The 17,892-nt window shown below is 46.8% G+C and overlaps 2 protein-coding genes across 6 annotated transcripts in view; one reads left to right on the top strand and one right to left on the bottom strand.

The window, feature by feature from the left end:
• Positions 1-17,892, bottom strand: part of LOC148318571 (cullin-1) — a 114,686-nt gene that overhangs the window by 69,984 nt on the left and 26,810 nt on the right. The window lies entirely within an intron of this gene.
• On the top strand, positions 231-17,734 carry smarcd3b (SWI/SNF related BAF chromatin remodeling complex subunit D3b). Of its 5 annotated transcripts, none has more exons than XM_088283317.1 (14): positions 231-784; positions 8,230-8,438; positions 9,445-9,534; positions 10,661-10,703; positions 11,488-11,610; positions 11,698-11,823; positions 11,943-12,038; positions 12,427-12,528; positions 12,671-12,832; positions 13,155-13,252; positions 13,351-13,486; positions 13,613-13,735; positions 14,044-14,145; positions 14,606-17,734. In XM_088283317.1, the coding sequence occupies exons 1-14, from the start codon at positions 773-775 to the stop codon at positions 14,657-14,659; spliced, it is 1,476 nt and encodes a 491-aa protein (XP_088139443.1). In that variant the 5' UTR covers positions 231-772; the 3' UTR covers positions 14,660-17,734. The 5 variants fall into 5 exon arrangements, with proteins under 5 accessions (XP_088139443.1, XP_088139442.1, XP_088139440.1 ...); XM_088283316.1 differs by lacking the exon at positions 231-784 and adding an exon at positions 5,063-5,327 and having other exon boundaries at positions 11,701-11,823; XM_088283314.1 differs by lacking the exon at positions 231-784 and adding an exon at positions 5,064-5,327.

The following is a 17,892-nucleotide window of genomic DNA, read 5'->3' as shown; positions in this document are numbered from 1 at the left end:
AAGGCAAATGATTGCAAAATTGTTTTGAGAAGCCATCCAGTTCCATGCGGTACACTTCAATAACCAACTTCAATAACCAAAATCGTATAAAACATTGTGGGTTTTATTTTTATTTTTTACGAAGGCAAAATTCTTAATGCTGGTATATGAAAGAAATATGCTGAATTTTATTTTCCTCATGCTTTGCCTTCACTGTGCTTCCAGTTTTCAACGGCGTTTTTCAACAGCCCCCTCCCCTAAAAAAAACAGGCAGTCTCTTTGTGTCTGCTATTTGGGAATTTAAAAAAAAAACGGAGAGGTGTTGCACTGTAGGAAATCCTCCAGCCCACAAAAAAAAGGAAAGGCAGCGAGCGAGCGAGGAGGCTGATCATTTGCCGACACTCCCTGCCTGTGCTCATTTTTCATCCCATCGCGTCGCTCTCCGGCGGCTGACAAGCGAAAAGGCGACGGCGCCTGCGCTTCTCCTCGCTTGCCTTCCCCGGCGACGCTTCACCGATCCCGCTTTTGTAGCCGCTCCATCCCCGCAAGGCCAGCAGCGGCAGCAGCCTTGCTAACAAGTCGCCGTCCACTGATGGCCAATTGACATTAGCGCGTCACCTCCTTTTTGCTTTTTTTGCTCTTTTGTTTTTTTTTTGCTCTTGAAAAGCCTCGAGGAAGTTGAGGAGAGACCTGACTGGACCGGACCGAAGCGGAGCGGAGCGGACTGGACGACTGCACGCATCCGACACTTGGTGCTGTTGAGTCGGCTGAAAAAAACCCACCGAGGGAGAGGATGGAGAGAAAGGTACGAAGCGGGTTTTCTTGGCTTCTTGGCTATTATTAGCACGTCATTGCAGGAGCCGTCGTGTAAGCTGGATCTATTTGGGCATTTTGGGGTAGTCCTGTTTTTCAAAGGATGACGGATTTTTTTTAGTGGCAAATTGTGTTTTTGGCCTCGCTGCAGCTGCATAGTGCAGGAGGCAGAGGGGAGGTGGTGGGGGGGGTTGACGAGTTCGGTGTGTCTGCATCATCAGACGCTTTGCTCTCAGCCTCCGAGCCTCAGGAGACGGCAGCTTGTTAACCTTGACTGTCGACGGGGAAACGAGACACTTGAGTCCCCGTCAAGAGGAGCCCGAGCCCGGCTGGGAAGCGGGGAGGGGGGAGGGGGGGCACGGGCAGGAGGTGCCTGGCCTGTCGGCTTGCCGGCCTGCTGGCTTGTGCACTGTGCTCCATCTTATTTATTCGTACCCCTTAGCCTCTCCCCATTTTGACAAAAAAAAGTTTCACTTGTGACCCTGCAATGGCACCAAACATTCCCTGGTCACTTTATTTGTTGTTAAAAACACTTTTCGTCAGGCCTACCTTAATGTTTATTACAAATCAAGATTCCAGCAGTTTGAGTGCGTAATTATAGGTTTCAAAATTGATGTTTGGTGAATTTTAATCCCTAGTTTGGATTAAACACTCCAAAATTGACTCTGCTTTTAATTTGGGTTATTTTTGTATATTAAATTTACAGTTAGCATAATTGTAAGAGAGAAGGGAAAGGCAAAAATTTTATTTTTTCTCAACACAAGGCCACAATTACGTTTGACTTGTTCATACTCCTTTTTGGACTATCAATAACAAATTTGGAATATTAATAACAAGAGAGAAATGTTTATCAGTTGCAAACACAAGACTACAGTTAGCTCAGTTTAGCTTAGCTTTCGCCCCGAGGAAGTTAGCTTTCCTCAGTGCAGCTTCAAAACTCAGGTTTTTGTTTGCTTTTTGATCATAATATTCCAAGCCAAATGCAAATCAATGTTCCCTTATTAAATGATATGGACATATGTAGCTCTCTTTCTGAAGGAGCTCATTTGCATACCCAAGCAAAGTGAAACCAATGCACCCATTTTAATGTAAGAACTCCCTGTCTTCGTCTCCTCTAATTTCCTGTTCATGGAGACTTGGTGACTCATCTTGGGGGGAAAAAAGCGCTTTACTGTATAGCGAATTGTGCTATCTGGCAGCACAGACGGCCCACCTACGACTGGTGGACCGTCCACGTGATTTCAAGCTTCAGTTCGCAGCCCCAAAAGGAGAACACGGTGATTAGTATGCAAGATCACGTCACGGCTCCCCAAGTCTCATTTGGGCAACGACTGCTTCACAAATCTTTTGGAGGGAATGCACCAAGGTTCCCCCTCGAGTTTCAGATTTTCTTTTTTTTTCCCTGTAGCGTCAAAGCGCGCTTTTGTTTGCCAAGTAGTAGGTCGGTTGTTGCCCCGCTCGTCTGTTGGCCTTACTTTCAGGCCTAAATGGACAATGGGGGCACTTCCCTCTGTAGCGGCGGAGGAATGCGAACCTGCTCAATGGCAGTTTGTTGCCATGGAAACAAAGTGGCTTCCGGGGGGGAAAAACCTCTGCATGTGATTAATTTCCACTGAATGAATTTCAGTGTCGAAAGTACGATTTCATGTTCCACGAGGGACCATGGAAAAGTTGACTGAGTTTAATTGCGTTCATGACTAAGCTCGTTATTAATTTTACTTTTACTTTCAAATCAATTTTCCCCGTTGAAATGGTGTCAATGAATTGCGCGCCAAAAATAGATAAAAATTGTAAAGACTACTGCATTGTGTCAAAAGAAGTCAAGTGGCAAGTGTCATTACTGCACGCCTTGCTTTTTTTGTTTATTATTCATGAGAGTGCTTGGTTGCGCTCGCGTCCTTCATGTTTTTTTAAAATATTTTAATCACGTGAGCGCAACTGGCAGGTTGACCCACTTCCAAGTTCAACAGCTCGGACCGCATGGCCTCCATCACCAGAGAGGGAAGAAAGTTGCCAGATAAAAAGATACCTGGTATGAGAATGTTAGGTCAAGTAGATGCTCTGGAGGTTCCATTTTAGAGATTTTGGTTAAACAACGCACATCATGAAACAAATTGTCTGGGAGATCTGGGATTTCCATGACGGTGAAGAAGCCCTTCCAGGCAAGGACAGGATGATGATGATGATGATGCTTTGGCCCGAGTCTCGTTCCATTGGCTGCTGTAGTTTCCAGCTCAGGGCAGATTAAACCATTGCCATGGCGACAACAAACAGGAAATGGCCTGAAGCAGGTGCCGCTTTGGGCTTTAGATGTTTTGTTTCACACCAAAAAAGAAAAAAAATCCTCAGCGTTCCTCTTTTTCCAAAAAGTGCGCTTTTGGTATTGTGCTCACGTTCTTGGCCGTTATGGGAGTTGCTTTCGGGTGCCAGTATTAACCCCCCCACCCCACCCCCCGTGGCCAGGCTTTTGATGGCAGTCCAGTGGTTTCTTTTGTACGCGGGACAAAGACAGGTCCGAGTGGGACGCCAGGCCCAAATCTCCTGATTTTCTTGCGGCATTTCCTTCTGCTTGGCAATCATGTTGGCCCACTTGATGGAGGTTCACCGCATGCTAGATGAGCATGGCACTGGTCAAAATATTAGGGACACCCGCGCAACCGTTTTATTATTTCATTTCATTTTATGTCACACTGTCTAAATGGTCATAATTTGAAGACTTTATTTTTTTTCAACCTTTTTACTGTTCGTATTTTTGTATTCATGTTGGTTGTATAATTGTTTTAGTGTAACTTTTTTTGCTAATAGACGATGGAAGATTTAATTATTTTGCAGAGATTTTGATGACCCGATCAATTGTAATTTTGATGATAAACTGCTGCTGACCTACCACAAATCACGCACATTTTAATATTTTTAAAATAATTTATATTTGTGCTATTTTTGCGGTCCTTCGGTGTGGATTTATTTTCTGCAGCACTTTCTGTGCTCTTTGGCCCCCTCTTGTGGTTTGGACGGTGAAGTGTTTAGTAAAGCTTCCAAATGGTGACAGCCGAGTCCATTGCAAGATGGCGAATGCGGTCTCCCCAAAACATTTGTCCTCATCATTCATCTCCACAATATTGAGTCCTAATGCACCTTCGGAACACAAGGAGTGTGTTTTACGCCATGTGGCTTGTATCCATGCATCAATTCCTTTACTGATTGCGCCCCCTGGTGAGCATTTTATAACACAACATGTCTGACCAGACACCCACCCCGCCCTCAAGTAGCCCCCCTAGTCTTCCCCACATTGACATTAGCATTTTTTTATGGAGGTTCTTGGTGGGGCTCCAGCAAGGGGTGACTTTACGTGCGGGATTTTTTTTTTCTTTTGGAAGGGGGGTCTTTACTTGTTTTTGCACGGCCCACTCGGCCTGATAACACTACATCCGCGTGCCTTCTCCAAAGCGGGTTGACTTGTTCTATTTGTGTGGAAAGTGTTCTTACATTTGGTGACCATTAATTGGAACTTTTTCGGCACATTTTCTGTCCAATGTCCTTGACGGATTTCCCTCCTTTCACATTTAATTGGTTTATTCCCAATCTTTCTACATCATCCCACAATGATGGTTCAGTATTCCAGCGCAGCATTTCTTTATAAATTGCAGCAGCGAGTTGAGTGTAGTCAAACGAACGGCCCGCGGGCCAAAGGCGGCCCGTCAGGGGAGTAGAGAAAAACAAGGCTCTGGAGACATGTCTGTTGACGTTTATCAATGTTTAAATTTTCGGAGTTTTATTCTAATTGCAGGTCAAATATCCCAAAACAATTTAGCTAATATCATCAAATGCAAAAAAAAAAAAATGCGGTCCCAAAGCAAAATAGTGAAAATTATGAGGTGTGTATTTCCATTCATGATTATTTTGTGGGGCATTTTCTGCCAACAACAAGAAGCTGCGCTGTCTCTTTAAAAACGCCTCTTTTGCCCCCCCCCCCCCTTCCGACTCGGAGCAGCGCTATCCAAAGTGCCCCCCTCCCCCTTTTTCCTCGCCCTGTGTGTGTGCCGCATGTCTTCTTATCTTACCAGCGGAATGCAACGCAACAGCTGTGCGCTCAAAAGGCAGTGGGCAGCCTCAAACCCCCCTGGTAGGCCCCCATAGCAGCAGCAGCAGCAGCCCCCTCCCTCTCTCTCTCTTTCTCTCTCTCTCGCGCTCTCTCTCTCTCTCTCTCCCCACTTGCGAGCGACATTCCGGGCTGGTGAAAGGCAAGTTAAAAGTGAAGCAGACAGACACACGAGCGAGGGAAGGAGGGAGGAGGAAGGAGGAGGAGGAGGAGAGCACAAAGAGAAGGAAAGTGGAGCAGGGGAGGGGAACGGGAGGCTGGCTGACGACGGCGACGGCGGCGGCGGCCAGACAAAAGAAGGAGAAGGCGAAGAAGACGCGGAGGGAGCGCACACGAGGCGGAGGGGGGAGCGCAGCAAATGGCCACGGAGGAGACGGCGGGGGGAGCCAGGAAAGCCACCAAGAGCAAACTGTTTGAGTTCCTGGTCCATGGAGTGGTGAGTCGCTCGCTCGCCCGCTCGTCATTGAAAGGGGTGGGGGGGTGTGAAGGGGGGGGGTGTGTGAAGGTTATTTCCGGCCCCCTCACGGACGGAACCTGCGCCGCATTCGACTCGTCCAGGGATGGAGGACGCGGGAAAAAGCAACCGGCCTGCCGGCTGCCCTGACCTCCTCCCCTTCCCCCCACCGTGTCTTGGGGCTTGCACGCTTTGCACATGAGGATGGAAAGGGGGCGGGGGCTGGTGCAGGGGGTGGGGGGGTTAGCGGACGTTAGTGGCGTGGAACAATCGCTCCATTCACGTGGGAGATGTCAGGTCTCGGAGACGCTCTGGAGGTTACCGTAACAGTGCTTTGTTTTTGGGAGGGGGGCGGGCACAGGTGGACTTTTGTCTATTGTGCGTGCGTGTGCGTGTGTGTGTGTAGCTGACGACGCTTCGGCGAAGCAGGCGAGCAAAGTCGCGGGAAAGTTCCAATCGGACGACGCTTGCTTGCGCATCTTTTTTTTCGTTGGTCTGCTTCCAGACTTCGGCTTCTCCTCAAATGTCCTTCCAATTCATTCAGTCCACAGCAAAATTGAAAAGAACTTTTTTTATTTTTTTTTTTTAGATATTATTCAATACAGGAATTTAACATTTGACCTTCTTTAAATATTTTTTTAAAAATGTGAAACCATTGTTTTTCATTGATTAAAACCTCTTCCAAGGGCCACTTTGACATCTTGAATTTATTTAACACACTAAACCAATCCGTCAGTGTTGGCAAAGATGTCATATAACTGTTGTATACATTCTGTCTATACAATGACATGATTGGTTGAAAACAAGCCAACCAACTTCTTCTCTCCTTGCCTTGCCTTCCCATGTAGCAAACAAGTCGTACGCCAAAACCACACAGGCCGTGTCAAATGTTAATTTCAGTATGTAGCGCGGCCGCTAAGAAATGCGTGATGGCCCACAAAAGGCCCACGGGCCGTAGTTTAGACATACATCGTCCAAGCTGGGCTAACATTGACGTCTCGGCCATGTTTGAACACAAGCGTGAGCAACACGCATAAACTGAGCACAGCAAAATTCTCACAGGCGTATCTTGGCGATGGCGTTTTGCTGAGCGCTGTGACGGCTACAACGGCGCCAGCATGACGTATTACGCCTTTGACGCGGCGGCGACAATAGCCAGCGTGATTGATGAGCCACACGCATGCGTCCTCCCCACACGCCAATTAACCTTGATGAGGAGGCGTGCCGCCCCCCCTCTCTCTCTCTCCTCCCGCCAAAACACTTTTAGGATGGAAAAAAAAAGGCATGAGGAAGAGAGTGTGAGTGTTTATTTTGCCGCTTGTGGCGAGGCCTGCGTGTTTCCACTGTCCTGGTGGAATCCAGCCGCTCTCGTGTTTTTTTTAAAGCCTTACCTTGAATTTGCGACAGTTTGAGCAAAGCTCATCAAAAGTGTGTTTTTTGTTGTAGTTTTGTTTTTGTCTGACAAATTGCAAACTTAGCGAATTGCGATTTAGTATTATTTCAAGGTGTGTACGTAAAGACAAAAGAAGAAGAAGGCGTCCTCAAGGCGCGCACGCCCCCCCCCCCCTCGACCATATGTTGTTTTATCGTCTTCCACTTCCTCGCTGACCCCCACCCGCACATCCCCCAACCCGCCAAACAAGAGTGACAGCAGCGCCTGGTCATCCTTCTTCTGATCACCACCGTTTCAGCTTCAAAACACACACACACACACACACACGCACGTCTTTTGTCTGCATCTTTTCATCCCGCCGCCGTTTGACTTGTCACGAACGCCATTTTTAGTTCCGTTTGGTCGTATTTTCGGCACGTTCCAGTTTTAGTTGTTTGTTGCCACTCTTTGTTTTTCTCCACGTGACTTTGTGGACAGTCTAAAGATCACATCAGCCTTTGAAATTGACAAACAGGATCGGGAAAAAAAAAACATCCGCGCCAAACTGCTCGAGGTTACAAAAAGTCACCTTACATCGGAATTCAAAACGGTCGAATGGCCTTTGTAGTTTTTGGTGAGCCGTTCATCTCCAGTCAAGCTTTGCCAAATCACCAGATTTGGACGGCGCGCTCCGCCCACTTTCTGAATTTTCAAGGATTCCACAAGAAAGTTCGTTGAGGTCTTGAGACTTTTTTGGTGTGTCCTGCCATGATAGACAAGGCCACCGGATTGAGGAGCAGGGACTGATTTGGAAAAATTTTTATCTTTTTTTTTGTCACTCATTTGCAAAAATTGCTTGACGTACTCCAACAAAATGAACCGCGCAAAGTGTGCCAAATGTGCTCGCTGTGGTTTGTGGAGGCACATGTGAGCCCTCCGGTGGCGGTCGCGTTGCCCCGCCCACTGGCCACGCCCACTCCACACTCAGGAGTGGGCGGGCGCCGGACAGGACGCAGCTGTTGGCGTTCCAGCGCGAGTGCAAGTGCGAGTGACAGGCGCAGGTGAATGTCGGCCAGTTGGTCGCGGCCATCAACACCCCCGCCTTGTGCATGTGTGAGAAAATGATACAAAATGGCGTGGTTTTCCAAATGCAGCAAGCAAAGCCAAGTATTTATATATATATATATATATATATATATATATATATATATATATATATATATATATTCACTTTTGAGCGCTGTGTTTGAGCGCATTTTAGTCGCGTGTGTATGCGCAAAAAAACCCCCAAAAAAAACACGTAGATCAGAATTCAGATTGTGAATTATGCCCCGAACAGCCTCTCAAGGTGATTTTTACTGGACCTCAGATAAACTCTCTCACGCACTTCTGAAAATGATTTCACACGCACTAATGAAAGGCTCACGTCGACGTCACTGAGAGGTCGCCACACACACGACTCTCTCATTCCCGAGTGAACGCTTGGCCTAAAACGATGTGTCTGGTCCGCAGCGTCCCGGCATGCCGTCCGGGGCCAGGATGCCCCACCAGGGAGCGCCGATGGGCCCCCCCGGCCCGCCGTACGGGGGCAACCCGGCGGCGCGTCCCGGCCTGCCCTCGCCGGTGATGGAGGCCGGCCGCAAGAGGCCCGCCCCGTCGCAGCAGGTCCAGCAGCAGCAGCAGCAACAGCAGCAGCAGGCCGTCCAGAACCGGGCCAGGAAGTGAGTCCAACGCACCACACCACTCCCACATGATTTGATTCGTTGACTGCCTCCATCCAGTCAGGGGGGACGGGGTGACTCAAATACACAAAACGTGACTCAGACGAAGACGAGTCCAGAAAATAATTAGATTTTTTTCCCACTAGTATCGTCTTCTTCTTCTTCTTCTTCTTTTCGTCTTCGCGCTCGTCACAGTTCTGAGCGCCTTGTTTGAGGCCAGGGGTGCGTCCCGTTTCCTCATTCAAGGAGAATCCATATCACCTTTTGATGCCCTCACAGCTCAGCCTAAGACCGGACCGGACCATTCCGGACCCTCCAGCTTGTCCAGGGAGGGGCCGGTACACGGATGAGCCGTCCGTCCATCCTCCAGGTGCCTTTGTTAGTCGTCCGGTGGCAAAACAAGCAGATGTCCAAATTGCCAGCACCGGAGTGGCGCCCCCTGCGTTTCCATCGCGTCATGGCGAGGTTGCAAAGAGCTTCTGTCAGGGAGCTTCATTTGGACAAAATTAGTGCTCTGCTGCCATCTTGTGACCTCAGTTGAGGCGTTTCCTAAAGTGGTGCTTTGCCACCATCCCTTGGCCTCTCGGTGTCAAGAAACAAAGTTCAAGTGAGTTGAGTGAGTTTCATTTCGACAAAATTGTGCTTGGCGGCCATTTTGTTGTCAAACAACTCTGTTGAAGTGAGTTGAGGAGTTTCATTTCCACCAAAATAGCTTTTTGCTGCTACTGTGTGTTGAACTGAATTGAAGATTGGAAAAAAATAGTGCTTTGCCGCCATCCAGTGGCAACTATTGGCAGTTTTCTACCTTTCTTTGGGGGGGTGGGGCTTGCTCCCTTGAGAAGAAATGAAGAAATGTGAAATTTTTTTTTGTCTCTCTCAAAAGTAGGCAATTTTGAAATTCTGTTGTTGAATTGAAGTTGGCATTTCGGGGAGGGACAGCGGCGGGGACACCCCTACCCCTCCCCCACCACTGCCTGTTTTGTCTAACGGCAGACCCGCTCCCCAGGAAGCCGCTGGGATTCCCGGGAGGCGGCGAGATGGCGGCCAGGCCCGTGGACATGCGAGAACCTCAATCAGATCCCACGCTCGGATCCAAGTAGGAGTCCTGAAAGACGCCCGCCCGCCCGCCTGCTCGCTAACTGCATGCCCCCTTTTCTCCTCCTGGGAGCCCCCCACACCTCTCTCAGCGCCCCAGCACCCCTTCCCTCCTCCTTAGCGGTGCATGCTTTGGACTTGGAGCATGGCATGATGGCAAAGGATTTCAAGTCAAAGCCAACTCTGCCTTTTTGTGTGTCACCCCCCCCCCACTCTTTCAAATGCTCAAGTGTCATTTGGATGTTTCCCTTTTTTCCCGTGGCCACAGCGTTCAGCGGCCATCTTGTTGCACCATTTGGCATGCTTGACGGAAAGCCGTTTGAGCGACGACGGTGGGAACAAACGCTCAAACGGGTTTCCGCAACGCTCACCAAAATCGAATGCTAACAATTTACTAAATCTCGATTGGCGCCAACGTTGCCTGGACTGCTAACCATTTAAAAAAAAAAAAAAAAAAGTTGGTTCCACCTCTACAAAAACAGAAAGAGATTAAATAACTTTCTAAACAGTTTGGAAACCACCCCTGGCCTTTGTTAATCGAACCCGGTTTAAAAATTCCGTCGTCCGGCCGGGCTAGAGGGCTGGACCGTTTCCGCCCCCGGGATGGACCGCCCGGCTCTGGAAACCACTTGCATGAATTCAACGCTATCGTCACATACAAAATGAGACCGAATGCAACAAGAAAATGCTACGAAAAAATATTCCCATACGTGAAGTCGTATTTGTTCACATTTTCCCCCTAAAATTAATTGATCAAAATTATTTTGTGGCCGACATAAGTGGTGAACAAAATCAACAATGGAAACGTGTCACGTTTCCATTCTTTTTTTCCAGTATTGTCCTTGCACATTTGGACTTTATGTTCAAGTGTCGTGTGTGAGTGTTTTCCAAACGTTCAAGTTCGCCCGCGCGGTGTGTGCGTGGACGCGTTGGAACCTTTTTGGCTCTCTGAGGCCGCGCTTGTCTCCCCAGGTGGACTGCTGCATTGATTTGGGAGAATGCACACACACACACAGCTGTGGCGCTGGATGCGGCCCAGAATTTTAGCAGATGGCCCGGCCGCTCGGCTATCAGTCACCATAGTAACATGCTCCCCTTTTTCCTCCTCTTTCTCTCCCTCTCTCCAGCGCCAAGAGGAGGAAAATGGCAGACAAGATTCTCCCGCAAAGGGTAAGGCTTCAATTTTTTCTCTTTTGACAAATGGGCCAGAAAAAACGATTCTGTTGGCTTTTCACGTGCGATGAGGCGAGGGGAGTGATGGTTGTTGCCATGTTTTCGGGCGACTGTTTTACGACGGATTTTGGGAGGACGAGGCCAATGGCAACCAGGAGAGGCGGCGGAGGGGCTCGTACGGGTCGGGTCGGGGACGAGGTGGGACAATGAAGGAGGAACATCTGCGGGTGCGCGCGCGTGTGTGTGAGCGCAAAAGCTTGATGCAGTCAAGACGCCCTCATCGATATTTACCTTTTCAATTCCTTGTTTTAATAATGGAGCCAAACAATCAGATGCAATCAATTCAGGGGGGGGGGGTACTTCCCAAAATGGCACCTTAAAAAAAAACTGATCCACTTCCTTCTTGTCAAATGAGTTTTGTGTCAGGAGTGATTTTTTTTTTTCCTTTTTCATGAAATTCTCCTGAAATGGCTGCTTGAAAGCAAAATGGCCGCCTTCCTGTGCAATGTCAGTCAAAGATCTCGTTTCGACGTTTTGCTGTGTTCTGTTACGATTGATGTGAGCACTGTCTGAGGCAGCGGTTTTCATTTAAAAAAAAAAATGTAATCACTTTCTTGGCCCCCTTTTGGCCAAATTGTCTCAAAATGGCCTCTTCAAAACAAAATGGCCGCCTGTTACTTTCCAATTCACCACACATCTCGTTTTTCTCCCGATTTCTTTTGAATTGGGAAAGTGTCTGCGTGATAAATGTCAAAAAGAGTTCTTGCGATTCCCTCTTGAGATCCGTGAGCTGGTCCCCGAGTCCCAGGCCTACATGGACCTGCTGGCCTTTGAGCGCAAGCTGGACCAGACCATCATGCGCAAGCGTGTGGACATCCAGGAGGCGCTCAAGAGGCCCATGAAGGTAAGAAGAGAGCGCAGCAATTTGTCTGGCTGCCGTTGGCATGGCAACGGCAGCCTATTGACGTTGTGTGGCGTGCACGGCCGTCAGCAGCAGAAGCGGAAGCTGAGGCTCTACATCTCCAACACCTTCAACCCGGCGCGGCCCGACGCCGACGACTCGGACGGCAGCATCGCGTCGTGGGAGCTGCGGGTGGAGGGAAAGCTGCTGGATGACGTGAGTGAGGACGCAAAAAAAAAATAAAAATTGAGATCCCAGAGACAAAGTTGAATGTCAGGTACTATTTGAAGAAGGAAAAGTTCCAATTTTCATCGTCGTCGTTTTTCGTTGTCCAGCCGGGCAAGCAGAAGAAGAAATTCTCTTCCTTTTTCAAGAGTCTGGTGATCGAACTGGACAAAGACCTCTACGGACCCGACAACCACCTGGTGGAGGTTCGTTGACGGACAAACTTTTTTATAATTCATGCTGATTTATTTTTGCTGAAAATAACTTGATGATAATTATTTTTGGAAAAATATTCATTTACTCAAATAGTTTATAATTTTTAAACATAATTCTCCCGTATTTATTTACTTTTGTTTTGCTTAATAATTAATATTAAAATGTATTTAAGATTATTTTGGTCTTATGAGAAATCTGTATGCTGAAACAAGCAAAATGTATTTTTTTTTTAAATATCAAGATGACGTTTTTGCTGAGTTTTTTTTTTGGGGGGGGTACATGTAAAATTTAAAAAAATTGACTCGGCCTGCTGTGACAAGAGAGAGCCCACCAATCTTTTTTTTTTTATTAATTAAATTTTTAATTATTTTTTTCCAGTGGCACCGCACGGCCACCACGCAGGAGACGGACGGCTTCCAGGTCAAGCGTCCCGGAGACGTGAGCGTGCGCTGCACGCTGCTGCTGATGCTCGACTACCAGGTGATGACGAGCTCGCGTTCCATCGCGACACTTCCCTTCAGTCCTTCTTTTTTATTCTCGCGTCCGTAGTCCACTTGAGGAAGAAAAATGTTTGGCGTCTTTTTTTGGCGAACTTGAGCGTTGCTCTTTTTCCGTTGCTCAGCCCCCCCAGTTCAAGCTGGACCCTCGATTGGCGCGCCTGCTGGGCATCCACACGCAGACGCGCTCGTGCATCATCCAAGCGCTGTGGCAGTACGTCAAGACCAACAAGCTGCAGGACTCGCACGACAAGGAGTACATCAACTGTGACAAATACTTCCAGCAGGTACCTCGCAACGCAAAGCATTGCCCTCTCAAATCCGCTTTGCCAAATGCCTCCGGCTGTTCAAGGCCAGACAAATCAAACTCTTTTTTTTTTTGTATCTTTGTGAAAAATGGAACTCTACTGCGTAATGAATTGTACAGACAGAATGGTGCAATTGACTTCATTATGCTGCTCCTTCTGGTGTGCGCGCCTGTCTTGGCCACCAGGGGGCAGTATAACACTACATACTTACTCTCGGCGGCGTATTTCTGCTCTGTCGGCATTATAAGGACGTCTTTGGAAATGCTTTGCCGGCCGTGACGTCATCTCTGTGCGATTTCAGATCTTCGACTGCCCGCGGCTGAAGTTCTCCGAGATCCCCCAGCGCCTCACCAACCTCCTGCTGCCCCCCGACCCCATTGTCATCAACCACGTCATCAGGTACGGACTTGTTCGTGACCTTACCTTAAAAAAAAAAAAGATCCCTGCCTGTGCGCTGAAGCATGCATCTCCTGTTTTTTTTTTTTTTTTTTTTGCAGCGTGGACCCCAACGACCAGAAGAAGACGGCGTGCTACGACATCGACGTGGAAGTGGAGGACCCGCTCAAGAGCCAGATGAGCAGCTTCCTGCTGTCCACAGCCAACCAGCAGGAAATCGCTACGCTGGACAACAAGGTGGCGGACGGACGGACGGTGCCGCCCCGGCAGACGGACGCCCCCCCCCCCCCCCCCCCCCCCGACTAACGCCACTTTTCCCCCCGACTAACGCCACTTTTCTTTCTTTTTTTTTTCTGTTTGAAGATCCACGAGACCATCGAGTCCATCAACCAACTGAAGATCCAGAGGGACTTCATGCTGAGTTTCTCGCGGGATCCCAAAGGCTACATCCAGGACTGGCTCAAGTCCCAGAGCAGAGACCTCAAGGTTCCCCTTTTGCACTTTTTTTTTTTTTTGACAGGCACCGCGTCGGTTGTTTCACACGACAACTCGCGAGGAGGTTCATCACACGCACGAGGGCAGATTCGAGGCCCGGACTTAAATAAACCTCCGGGCTTTGTGAATCGAACCCTTTTTTTTAAATTTGTCACTCGCTTTGAAATGAGGAAGAAGGGCGGCGGGACAAATTAGACAAAAAAAAAAAAAGTTCGGAGTGAGCTGAACATTTGGAATGCGCACATCTTGGCTGTGGACTCCTCAAGCTCATTTTTTGTCTCGTCTCGTTGTCACGCCAGCTGATGACGGACGTGGTGGGCAACCCCGAGGAGGAGCGCCGGGCGTCCTTCTATCACGAGCCGTGGTCTCAGGAGGCCGTCAGCCGATACTTTTACTGCAAGGTAGGCGAGCCTCGAGCTTTTTATTAATTAATTAATTAATTAATTAAAGTCCTTTCATCATTTTTATATACAATTTCTCTCAACAGTTTTTTTTTTTTGTGAGGTGTTTTGTTCGTTCAATTTTAAACTTGAAACCCTGCCCTGTCGCTTTGATAATTTGAATTGCCTTTGTTTTTTTTGTTTTTTTGGTCTTTTTACGGTGAGTAACGTGCTTCCTCTCTTTGTTTTTTTTTTTTTTTTTTTTAATACTTCTGCTTTAAGATAAGACAATCTTTTCATGATCTCTGCAAGGGAAATTCCAGGTGGGTGGGGGCAGTCACACCTTCCTGTGTCTTTGATGTTTTGTTTTTTTAATGCAATTCTTTTTTTAAATCCTTATACTGGCGTGTCGTTGATGTTGATGTGCTGTTTTTTTTTGTGCTCGCTTGCTAATTGTGTGTTGGTTGACTATCGCTTGCAGATCCAGCAGCGGAGGCAAGAGCTGGAGCAGGCCTTGGCGGTGCGCAACACCTAAACAAAGACACCCCCCCCCCTCCCGGCACTCGCGCGTGTTTGTCTGTACATGTGTGGCTTCACGCACACACGTGTGTGTGTGTCGTCATTGTTCTCGTCGAGCGAAGACCTCCGCCAAGGCCAAGGTCAAGGTCAGAACATTAGGTACACCAGCACTGACTCCTACCGAGTAGCTCATACTGTATTTTGTCCCAATGTCATGTAGCTAAAGAACCAAAATATTAGGAACACTTCTCGGTTTGATGCATCCACATTGTGTGTTGTCTTTGTAAAGGTACCTAATCAAGTGGCCGGTGTGCGTTTTTTGCCACGCAGGCGTCATACGTTGCTCACAAACAGACAAAAAAATGCGACTGTGTCGAGTCGTCTTTGCTCAGAGCAAAGTTTCCTTGGCGGAGGTTAAAAACAAGCAGCGACATCACAATGAAGTTTTTTTTTTTTTTTTTGACGACTTCAATGAAGAATTAGGTCCTAAAAGAAAATAGTGTTTCATTTGGTAATATCCCAAAATGAAGCAATTCCTTTCGGGTCAGGTGACTGGGAGAGTGTCTTTTCAACTCGTCTCTTTTTTTCTTTCTTTCTTTCACGGCATTTTAAAGGAGCAGCTTGGCGCTTAACTTCAATTTAGAAGACACAAACAGAACTCGGCCAGTCAAATTGAAGCTTGAGGAATTGCTTGAATTTTGTTTGACTAAATATGCCAGTCAAGCTTAACACGTCCAAAAGTGAAACTCGTCATTTTAAAACGTCAAACTTGTCACATTAAAAAGGGAAATCTAACATGCGGTATTTTATCATGTTAAAATGTGAAACTTTGAATGTGCTAACTTATCACATCTGAAATTGATCACGTCCTAACGTGAAATTGATCACATTACAATGAGGAAATTAACCACATTATTGGATTTCTGGTGTGGCAGCAATACGTGCGTGTGTGTGTGATGGGGGTGTTTGGTCTTCATCCCACCAGCAAAGTGACTGGATGCAGCCATCACGCTCAAAGTTGATTTAATTTCTTCCTTCCGAAATCAATCAGACCACTTCCAAAGTGTTAATTTTGAGTGTTGACGTGAGCGAGGTGACGTTCGGGCCGCGTAAGTGTTTTGCAAATCAATTGAAGTGTTGATTCCCCCTCGACGCATTTGACAACGAGCAGAAGGATGCAAGCCAGTTGAATCAGTTTGCCTCCAAACTGCAAACGCTCGTCTTTCAACTCCGGTTCCCACCGTTGAAATGAAATGAATGCAAATGGCATTCATTCATTGCAGGATAAAAATTAAATGTCATGCGTTTTTTTTTTTGTGGGGGGATGATGAAAAGCTACTTGATCAAATGAGCGCAATAACATCATGTTCAAGAATGAAAAATGTGTGTTGAGTTTGTGATTTCATGCTGCTCTGCCTGCCTTGGCCACCAGGGGGCGGCGTGATAGTCATGCAGACATGAAGAATAGTTCTTCTACCACTGTGACTCAGTAAGCTGCTGTAATATTTGTGTTTTTTTTTTAGTTTTTTTTTATATCGAATATATGCCTGCAAGTATTGTGTGTCTACATGTGTTACTCGACCTTTGTTGCTTCTAAAAGCGCAATGTCCACGCGAATCGTTAATATGTCTATGGCCTTTTTCCATCGTCGGTTAGCATGAAGCTAAACAGACTTTCCGAAGGAATACACAAAGTGTAAGCGTCTCGTTTTCGAATTGAGTGGTAAGAAAACAGATGGAAGCCTTTTGGGAACATTTCTTCACCATCTGCCCAAGAACCACCACCACCACGACTACTACCAATAATACTAAAAATAATAATAATGATGATGAATGCGTCTGCTTTTTGTCATGTCAGATGAATCGAGCGCAGTCGCCGTGCTGCGCTCAGCTCGTATGTCGAAAACCTCGCGCGTGGAATTTCTCGTATCTTCTCCAGTTCCGCTGAGATCACGATAACATGTAGCAAGTCGTCCAGATGTGAATGTAAATATGTTTTGTGCTTTGTTGTGTGAACGTTCTGCACGACGTCAAGCGGTGGACGACACACATGTCCTTGCGTTTTTATTTTTTTGTTTGTTTTGTTTTTTTTAGAAGGATGACACTTGATTTGTATGTTTTTCCTTTTTGCGTCGCACGAAGGTTTGGACCGCGGCAGTTTTTTTTTTGCACAGTGCTGTAAATTGTCCGCCTCCTCTTCGTCGTCAATCTCGCCGGCGCTTCTTCATCTCGGCCTCTGCATGTTTCCGTGCATCAAACACGAGCTGTAAATAAAAATAAACGCTCGACATGTGTCGAGGGCCACGTCCGCCGTTCAATAAGGACTACGAGAGTAAAGGCGTGTTTTGCTTTGCTTTTTAGAATTAAGTTGTATTTTTCCGGAACACAGTCAGTATTACATGAATTGTTTTATATATGAATAAGAGGATTTTGTTTTCATAATTAGAATTTGTTTTTTTCATGGAAATGTGAATAAAAAAAATAATTTATTCTCATGAGCTAAAAAATCTCAAATGTTTTAACCCAATAAATAACTTTTTTCGTTATTCTCCTCAAAATACAACTTAATTCTCTCTCTACATAAACAAAATGCGACTTTATTCTTTTGGCAGGATACTTTTTTATATTCAGTGTGGCCCTTACACAATTTTTTTTTTTTTTTTTTTAAAGCCTTCTGTACGTTTTTTGTTCGGCAAAACTAATCAAATGAGCTACCAGCAAAGCGGTTGAGCTTTCTTTTTCTCGCTTTGAACATAAAAAATGCAAAATAAGCATTCACTGCATTCACTGTCTTGTAGCTCGTTTTCTTTTCTAGTAGAGTCCTACAGCCGCTGATTGATTAGCGCCCTCGTGTGGGCTGGAAGAAACTTCCAGCAGCTCCTGACAAAAAGTTTTCAAACGTGCGCTCACTTTCTGCATGTTTTTCTTTTCTAAGCCAGCGAGGCTGCTCTTCACTTGTGCTGAACACTTAAAAAAAAAGGACGACAAAACACTGATACAAAAAAAGAGGAACAAAAGGGACAACAGCTGTGACCTTGTGTGACGGTCTGGATGTAAATAAACAAGCGCTTGCCAAAGTTTGTAAATGCCAAGTTGCGTCTTCAGTGTCCTTTTTGTGTGCGTTTATCATATTGGAATATATTAACTAATAATAATAATTAGAAGAAGAATGTTTTGCACAGGTGTCAAACTCGCGGCCCGGGGGCCCACCAGATCCGGCCCGCCGCCTCATTTTTATGTGGCCATGTTT

Source organism: Idiotropiscis lumnitzeri, chromosome 19 (assembly GCF_059441095.1).
Source record: "Idiotropiscis lumnitzeri isolate Australia: NSW breed Sydney's pygmy pipehorse chromosome 19, RoL_Ilum_1.0, whole genome shotgun sequence".
Lineage (NCBI taxonomy): Eukaryota > Metazoa > Chordata > Actinopteri > Syngnathiformes > Syngnathidae > Idiotropiscis > Idiotropiscis lumnitzeri.
The sequence above is the reverse complement of the archived record's forward strand: the minus strand, read 5'-3'. Positions and strand labels throughout refer to the sequence as shown.